This window comes from Macaca nemestrina, chromosome 4 (genome assembly GCF_043159975.1).
Source record: "Macaca nemestrina isolate mMacNem1 chromosome 4, mMacNem.hap1, whole genome shotgun sequence".
NCBI lineage: Eukaryota > Metazoa > Chordata > Mammalia > Primates > Cercopithecidae > Macaca > Macaca nemestrina.
Genome location: NC_092128.1, coordinates 89747611 through 89756922, shown reverse-complemented (window position 1 = coordinate 89756922; position 9312 = coordinate 89747611). Strand labels below are relative to the sequence as shown.

General features: G+C 34.0%; 1 protein-coding gene across 32 annotated transcripts in view; it reads right to left on the bottom strand.

Moving 5' to 3' along the window:
- Positions 1–1715: 1715 nt before the first annotated feature.
- LOC105475646 (histone deacetylase 9) overlaps positions 1716–9312 on the bottom strand; it is a 919991-nt gene continuing 912394 nt past the window's right edge. For 29 of the 32 annotated variants that reach the window (XM_071094019.1, XM_071094020.1, XM_071094022.1 and 26 more), the window contains one exon: positions 7895–8135. In XM_071094019.1, coding sequence (XP_070950120.1) covers positions 8096–8135 — 40 coding nt within the window. In that variant the 3' untranslated portion in view covers positions 7895–8095. Of the gene's footprint in view, positions 8136–9312 lie in introns of all 32 variants that reach the window. The other 3 variants (XM_011731094.3, XM_024790924.2, XM_071094039.1) reach the window with 1 other exon arrangement.

Sequence of the window (9312 nt, the reverse complement as noted above, 5' to 3'; positions counted from 1 at the left end):
TTCTTAAAAGAAACAACCTCATTTTACATGGATGTAAAGTCTTCACATTTGGTTATGAATAAATCTTCATCAATATATAATTAACTTATTAAAAGATGTACTTTTTATTATACCATTAAATTGATTCACTTTATCACATCTTAAGTTTTTAAACCTTATTTCTTTTGGAAAAAATATTTTTTAGAACAAAATATATATGGCATTATATTTTAAATGTATAAGCTTTCATTATGGAGTTAATAATACCTTTTCTAGATACACTAAGACCTTTAAATTTGATTTGGTCTAAGGTGCATGTAATCTTTTTAAAAATCCTCTTATTTCTCCAGTTTTTTTTTAAAGATTACAGAAGGAATTCATTAATCTTTTCATCTCTTTTCCTGAATCTTACTTTCCTTTTCTTAGGACATTTGAAAGAACAGCGGTCAGTCTTTTCCAAAGTAATTATTAGGACATGAAGGGAATTATCTATTTATGGTCAACCTGGAGGACCTAGGAATTTGCATAGCCTATTGGTATTACAAAGTTGAGGGGTAATTACTATATTTGGAAATATTTTGGGTTCAATAACCCTAAAGCACCACAGAAGTGTTAAGTAGTGAAAGATATTCTTTAGGCTTCCTTTTTCAACTACAAACTACTCTTTTAAAATAACAATATGACATTCATTCTTACTTTTTAAACATAGGCTCCACTTCTTCAATTGTTCGCTTTTTACCATGGAAACTTAAATGAAACAAAGAACCACAAAGTAACAGTTGCCATTTGACAAATCTGATTAAACCAAAGGTGTTTGCCATTGAAACCCAGTCTACCCACCTACTCCATCTCAAGTTTGCCTTTTGTTAGACAAAATATTACTATCTTTTCCCAGAAGGAACCCAAACCATTGTCCATTGGAAACAGTTACATTTTAAAATGTTAAACATTGCAGGGGGTTATAAAATACAAAAATAAGTATTGGTCTTGGAATATTTAAACAGTTTTTGGAGTATGTGCTCTAAAGATATCTTAGGGTTCTTGGCCAGATTAGAGAAAGTTGTTGATATAGGAATAGAAACAACAACTTTTTAACTTGTACTTACTGTACAAATCTAGCCACAATTACCAGATCCATTTAAATGACTTAAAAAAACTTAGCAAAGACTGAGCATACAGTCTGTTCTGAAGGTTAATCATAGTTTTTTAGTCAAAGAATATCTTTAGTATGTCATCTTTGATGTGTCATACACACATCTGGAGAGGATAGACTTTAGAGATAGATACATGTAGATAAGGGTCAAATCCTGCTCTCACTGTAACAATGCGTTAACCTTTTCAATGCTTGATGTTCTCATCTCTAAATTAGACTAATAACACCAATGATGCAGGGTTCATGTGATGGTTAAATATCATTCAGGTACAGTGTTTGGTAGAGTGACAGGCACATGGCAGGTACTTTATCATTGGTAGTTATTATTGTTCTTTATTCTAACCATCAAACTACAATCAAATAGCAACTCTGTTTTAATTTACTTCTTCTTTTGTGAATTTTCACGTTAGTGTAAGGGAGATTTAGTCACAAGTAAATCTTTTTTTTTTTTTTTGAAAATGGAATTGTACATTTTATGGTAATTCATGATTCATAATATTTTGTTTATCCAACAAATATTCGTCAAATATTTGCTATCCAGAGTCTAATGGTAGGCACCAAGGACATAGAAAAATAAGAACACTTTTATTTCAAATAGCTTTTATTCACATAGGACTAGAGGAAAATCTAATTCAGTAGAAAACACAAAACAAAGGGGAATCTTTTATTCTCTTCAAAGGAGAGTCATGACATTAACAACATCAACGATAATTTGGAAAACACCATTGCATTTTCAAATACAAAAAAGGAATCAGAAGAAGGTGGACATTCCATGAGCATGTTCAACAATGATATTGTTATTAGGTATTAATCCTTTATTAGATTATTATTTTTCACATCTGGGAAAATACCACTGGCAGCACAATTTTAAGAAAAGTTTGGCAACATGTATTTTTCTCAGCAGCTCTGGATGACAGATCTTGGTGATGCTAGCCAAAAAAAATTAAGGGCAAAACCACTGGTGCACAGAGGACAACAAACTGATCTTATTACAGAAACAGATATCAGACCACAATAGAAAAGACATTTTTATTTTACACTAAGCCAAAAATTCTAGATTATTGGCATACACATCAACAAGCCTGGTCTAGAGTGTTTAATCACAAAAGTAATAAATATTGGTTTCCTGCCTGCCCTGCCTACCTTATTTAAAAATATCAGGACATTTGCTTTCAAATGACACAGACTGCTAAGGCTGTAACCTACAAAATGGTCACTCATTTTTAACGGCTTGTTTGTTATACCTAGAAACCACTGAAAGGGCAATTTCCTATATCATAGTTATTGTGGAGGTAGACACTGACGTTGCTTCCCCAGAAAGAATTTGAGACTATTAAAGTGTAGGAAGAACAAATGGGGAGTTTTATCCAAAATCAACCCTTACATACCCAAGAAAGTGCCATTCCACTTCAGATTTTGCAATTCTTAATTCTTTGTTTTTTAAAAATGACTCCATTTCTGTTGAATTTTAAGTTAATAAAACCAATAGCCCAATATTGCTGCAAGATCTCTATGAATTGTCATAAAATGCCAGCTCCAAGAAGGGGATTCAAGACATGGCCACAATGTCCCAGGAAACATTGAACTCTCCCTATTATATTTGACATTGCAACATTTGCTTCTATTGTGCCTAAGGCCTAAACAAAAAAATGAAAGGATTCCAATTTTTTTTTTTAAGTCTGGAAATCTCTTCCTTTCAAAACATATTGATTTACAGTTTCTCCTTTGCCAGTTTTCCTTCAGGTGAGAGTTCATGCTTGTGGGTTTGACTCAAAGACATCTTCCAAAGGACAAGGTAATATATGTACAATTTTCTCTACACAGTAACTAGCACAACATGATTAGGGAGTAGCAAGAATGATGGCAAACTATGTTTGAAACAAAAAGAATAATTCTGCTTAGTAAAACAAACTGCCAAGTCCAAAATTGTAGACCAAAATACAATAACTAAATCTATCTTTTAAGAATATTCGAAAAAGTCAAGTGGCTCTTGAAAAGAGATGAAAAACAAAAGACAGACAGAGTGTCTATCAGAGTGTTTATACAAAATGGCATGAAAGACAGTAGGCCTAGTGGTATCTCAGAAAATAAGTTGTCAAGGTCATTTCTACTAAGGAAACATAATGTAGAGATTTCAGAAACTTTTGATTGCTTAGATATGGGCAATTTGGTATAGACTGTTAGGCAGAAAAAGTAGAGAAGAGTTGAAAGAACATTATTTGTTAGAAATATTATAAGTTTACACCAGATTCACCATGTATTTGCTAAATGTTTCAGTTTGAGAATTAAGATGGTTTGAGAAATTGCAACAACCTCATTACCTTATCATTGGATCAAGTCCAAACAGCCCCAGATCAGAAGTCTTAGGTTTAATTGTCTGACCTAGTTATTTCCAGCATAGTAATAACTGACTCAATTGTATTTAATGTATTTTACAAAAGCATTATACGAAGCTAGGAATATCATAGATAAAATGGACTGCAGTTGATTTGGAGAAATTAAGTTATGTAGTATGAGTATAGCATGTGTGAGTATACCTTGTTCACTTACAAATATCATCCTCTGGCCACTTGACAATCATGCTGTGCTTCAAAAAGCATTTAATGGAGTAAAAGCAAGCAAGGAGGCAAGGGCTATGATTTTTGATGCAAATATGCCCAGAAAAAGAAGCCACACATAGGAACTTACATATTTAATGGTGGTGTTGATGAAGGTGACAAGATACATTATAATATTTCATTCCAAAGGCAGCACATTGTACAAAATACTGCTGGAGACTGTACTATAATAGTGGCCTTTGGGAACACAAGAAATTTGATGATGATCACGACCATGCTGATCAGTTTTGAAGACAACTAAATGCCTTCACTTCTTAGCATAGGCCATCTGGTTTTCATTTCTTTGAAAGTGAAAAACGCCATCTTTATGAAAATAGTTGAACAGGTGTGTGGTTTTCTACTTCTATCTTGTTTTCCCCTTATTTTCTCAGCAGGACAAGTGAATTCATTCCTGAAGCAGGAAAAGAATGTTAAGATACATGCCACTAGAAATGACAATGTCAGACACCGACAGAGTCATTTCAAGTTCAGAGTGAATCACTTTTAAGACGGTAAAAGTTTGGCTTGTTTCTTTTGGGGCTATAAGACTTTTAATATTTCTTTCATTGAGATAAGTTGAGAATAAACATTCAACAGAGAAATACTAAGAAATATTCAAATTAATTATTCTAAACATAAATGCTGGCATTAAGACAATAAGTTTGGCCAGGCGCAGTGGCTCACGCCTGTAATTTCAGCACTTTGGGAGCCTGAGGCGGGTGGATCACCTGAGGTTGGGAGTTTGAGACCAACCTGACCAACATGGAGAAACCCCGTCTCTACTAAAAATACAAAAATTAGCCAGGTATGGTGCGCATGCCTGTAATCCCAGCTACTCGGGAGGCTGAGGCAGGAGAATTGCTTGAACCTGGGCAGCAGAGGTTGCAGTGAGCCAAGATCGCACCATTACACTGCAGCCTGGGCACCAAGAACAAAACTCTGTCTCAAAAGTTTTAAAATGCTGGTTGAAGAGGAATTTTTTCCCAGGAGACTTTCCAAATGATCATTCTATTTTACTTCCATATGGAGTCTGTAAAGAAACCCAGTAAATCCACAAGGCTTTATAAATGACCTTTGGAAATAAAGCAGGACTGAACTATTAAGAGAGACCAGTCCTGTAATTTCTGAAGCCTTTGTGGGAGGAGATGCCCTGCTTTCAAGGCCATCATGTTGTCAGTGAGAGGTTAGTGAGAGTGTCATGTAGAGCTGGAGTAAAAACTGAAGGCAAGATTTCCATCCCCAGGATTGATAACGGAAATGTGATTTGTAGTCATTTTTTCACAAATATCTCTATTTTCTCCAAAGCTGACTTCCAGCCCCACTATTGATATTATGAACTTGTTAAAATATTTAAAGATAGTTCATCTCAAAATGTTCTTTCCATTTACGAAGCAATGGTAACATAGCCTCTGGTTTTGAGTCCATTTTGGTTACTGTTTAGTAAAATGAACTGTGTTTTTTAGTTTAATATCCAGCCCCAAATTATACAACTGGGAAAAATTAATATTTAAGACTTCTTTTTATACCTATGTTTGACAGTTTATTAAACTCCTAGTATTATTTACTAGATTTATGAAAAATCATTTTTATTCACCTATATGAGATATCATGAGACTGTGAGAGAGCCTATGTGATTTTCTTCAAAGTAAGGATCACAAAGAGATGCAAAATTGATAATACTCTTCTAGCCTCTCATTCAGAACAATTGTGAGCAATAAAATTTAAACCTGTAAGTGAAGAAAAACTATATCAAGTGAAACTACCCTTTCAAAAAGTGCTGGTCTATTTCAAAAGAAGTGTTGATATTTTCTGAAAGCCTCTATTCTGTCCCTCAGGGCTATGCTCCATCTTGTAACGGTATAATCAAAAAGCACTGGCATTCTGTTCTTACAGCTACATTCAGCTGTGAATAATCCTCTCCATAGTTCATTTGCTTCTCCAGGTATCTGAAAGATTCTAAGTGCAACCTATTGGGTATGGTGTCACATGGGAGAATGTGTGATTAACTCATTAATGTGTCAAGTTTTAAATCTAAATAACCATGGAGATGTCCTAGTGATTTGGCTATATCAGATTAATGGCTTGGCATAAACATGTGGCTAAACTGTTGTAGGAAACTTCAGTAAATTAGTATATTTGCATTACACTGTTTTATTTTCCTATTCAACATCTAAAAAATATCTAGGAGGACTAAAAAGTAATGACAGAAATTTATAATTATGAAGTTGATTTTAAAACTACACGATTATTTTTCTAATTAAAACATGAGTTTCCTTTTTAAAATGGGGGAGAGTCTTTTGTTAAGCCTTTGGCTCTCCTATTTTTTTAAGTAAATATCCTCAAGCAATCACTGCAAAATAACATAAGCTAGCAAATATGATTGGTATGAATTTCTCTGAAAATATCATGAAAATAAAATTTATAAAAAATTGATTACTACTATGAATCTAGATTGAATTTGCCCGTATGCAATGAAAGCAATTTTTACCTAATACTAAGTTACATTCCATTTCAGATTTCCTATTTCAAAGGGTGTCTCAAATTTCTAAGATGTTAAACCAAGTATTGAGCCATTTTTGTATATGTAATAAAAGTCTTTAAAATTAAAATGGTAATCCTAAAAAAACCAAATGCATGAAAAATATGGTCTGACTGTATAACAAAGGGAGTTATATAATTCTACTTGAGTGAAATCTTTCATCTTTGATTTACAGGTTAGAGTCCTCTCTAACTAAAACCACATTGTTCCATATCTTTCATATCATGGCCTTCCCTAAAACCTTGTTTTAATTAAGGTTTCTTTCAGATTTCTGAATAAAAGCATGACAATCTTCACTTATGGCTTTAATATATCCTTTGAGTTAGAAAAATATATAAAAAGAAACATCAACTTTTTCAAAAGCATTGTCAGATATTAAATACTGTGAGATATTCTACCTCAATATCTTTAGGTGTTTCAGTTATATGTTGAAATAGAATTTTAGGAGGTAGGAGGATAACCTACTTATATTTAGTAAGTTACTTTTAATCTCAGAAATAAATGTCCTTTATTTTTAACCTTTGACACTAAGGCAACTTGTTTAAAGGCTGTTTTTTGTTTTTGTTTTTTTTTTCACATGAAGGCACAACTTCTAGGTTAAGTCAATTCAAGGTGACTACAAATAAGCAGTGCCTTTGTTAACACATTTCAAACACATAGAAAATTGAGCAATGTTGCTTAAGTGATATTCGTGTGAACAGCTTCACAGTTAATAAAATGCAATCAGACAAAACAACTGTGTTAACCTGGAAAATAAACAAAATAATCTAAATAGTCAAGGCCCTCAAGTAATAGGGGAGATTATGGGTAATCTTCAGTTTTTCTAAAGGTAGGAACGAATGATGAAAGGTAAGAAGAAAGAAATTGACAGAGGGCAGAAAAATAAAGGTGAGTGAATAAGTCCTTGATAGATTTGCAACAAATTAAGACCACCTTTGAAAGGTTACATGCTTTTCAAAGACACTGAAAATGCTTGGTGGAACATTTGCTCAGACCTACTGTCATAAGAACAAGGGATGTATGCGGGGCTGGGAGGTGGGGCGACTTCATTCTCCAACACAGTTGCAAAATTGCAAATCGCCTGTGTGTGAGAACACAAAGATATTATGGACATTAAAAAAAAGTGATATAAAATATTGCACCATTACAAACAGTGTGTGAGGTTCCTTTGGCATTTGGACTTTGAGATACAGTGTGGTTTATTCCACTGAAAAAAGCCTCATGCTAGTGCCTCCATCTTGAACTTTTACTAGGAAGAGTTGAACTGTGTGTTAAAGTTTAGAAAAAAAAAACCCTAACAAAACAAAACAAACAAACAAGAAACATTACATTCTGGGTGGAATTACTATCCGTTCATAGTAAAAGCAAATCCTGTAAACAAGACTGTTTGAAAAAAAAAAAAATTACCCAAAAAAAGCTGATCAGAATGTCAGGAATGAATACCCCTCAGGTTTTGCCCAAAATTTCACTGGCTGTCATAGCTTCTGAAATTAACAATATCTAGTGCTGTACTGAATGTTTCTAGTTCAAACTTGGTGTCTAGGAGTGGGTCATCCAGCATATTAAAAGCATGCTGGAAGCAGTTTCTTCCAATCGTGGTTTACTGTAACTCTAGAATCACAGCGGTTACGTTTAAGGAATCTTTAATGCCCTTTCAAGTCCATCCAAAGAACAAGTGAAGCTGCTGTTCAGAATTTTGTGCCCAGTGTTTATGTTCCATTGAATCTGTGCCACCCAGGCAGCAGACAAGACATGTCTGAGGGTGCTGGGGTGGGGGGATACACAATGATGTCACACACAGGAAATATCAGAGGGGGACTTGGCACTTCACAAGGCTGGCTCCTCTTCCATAGGCTCACCAGCAGTTCTGTAAAAATAAACAGGCAATCAGAATACGGCATAAGAGTACACAATGACATTGTAGATTTTCATGCATAATCAAAGCTGATTTTTCAGCTCTCTCTAATGTTTATTTGTGTTATTCAGTTATCCATAAATAGAATTTCTTTCCTAGGAAGTATAAACAAATGTCAAGGGGAAAAACATTTTCGATCCAAGCAATCATTGGAAATGTTCCTGTTTATATTAAAACATGTCAGAATATTTTATAACTCTAGATTCCAAAATGTATATGTTTTGTGTCTAATACAGTTCAATAATTTATTGAAAAATTAACTATGATATTTTATTTTAGGAGCAATTGCTGTGATTTCCTATGGAACCAGTTTGCTAATGAGAGCAAAGGACCCAGCTAGCTTCTGGAGGAGACTCACTAGGGCTCTGGTTTTTGCTTCTGTTCTTTCATAACTGGATTGGCTGCCTGCCGGAGGCATTTCAAATCAAATTCTGAATTTGATTAACAAATCGTTGCTACAGACCCAATATTTTTACAAGAAATGCACTATGGTAGTGTGTAAATAGTTTTTATTCGGCATCATCTGCGGGGTGTTCTGCGCAAGCAAAACCAAAACTAATTGCTTGAAAATTTATACTTGAGATTTAACCTTAATTTAGTAACACTTTGAGGGTGTTTTAAGGCAAACTTTTAGAATGACTTTTAATTTAGTCAATAGAATAAATTGTAGCAGGAATCCAAATACATGAGGTAGTTGGATTGTCGTGGGAAGATTACTGGGATATGAGATGCTGGGTGAATTGAGTTTGCGTCTGAGCTCTGTGATTTGTTAATTTTGCAACTGCTGATTTAAATACACTTTTGTGAAGCTGTGGTTTCAGGTGTAAACCATGAAAAAAAAATGGCGTTCCTTACAGAATTAGCAAAGGTTAAAAAATAAAGGAGGTAAAATTGACCTGTAAATAATAAACACTTTGAGACATTACTTAATAATTTAGATTTGTCCCTTTGTTGTCTAACATGCATAAAATCGTGTTGCCACACAAATGCACAGTTATGCCTTTGCTACCAGAAGGAAACAATATTTGGATGATGCTTCTCTCTAGGTAGCGGAATAATAGGCGGTGGTTTTCATTTTCTTCTTCACAATGTTTACCTACTTGCCAGGATTCTATAATGAGTTACTTTC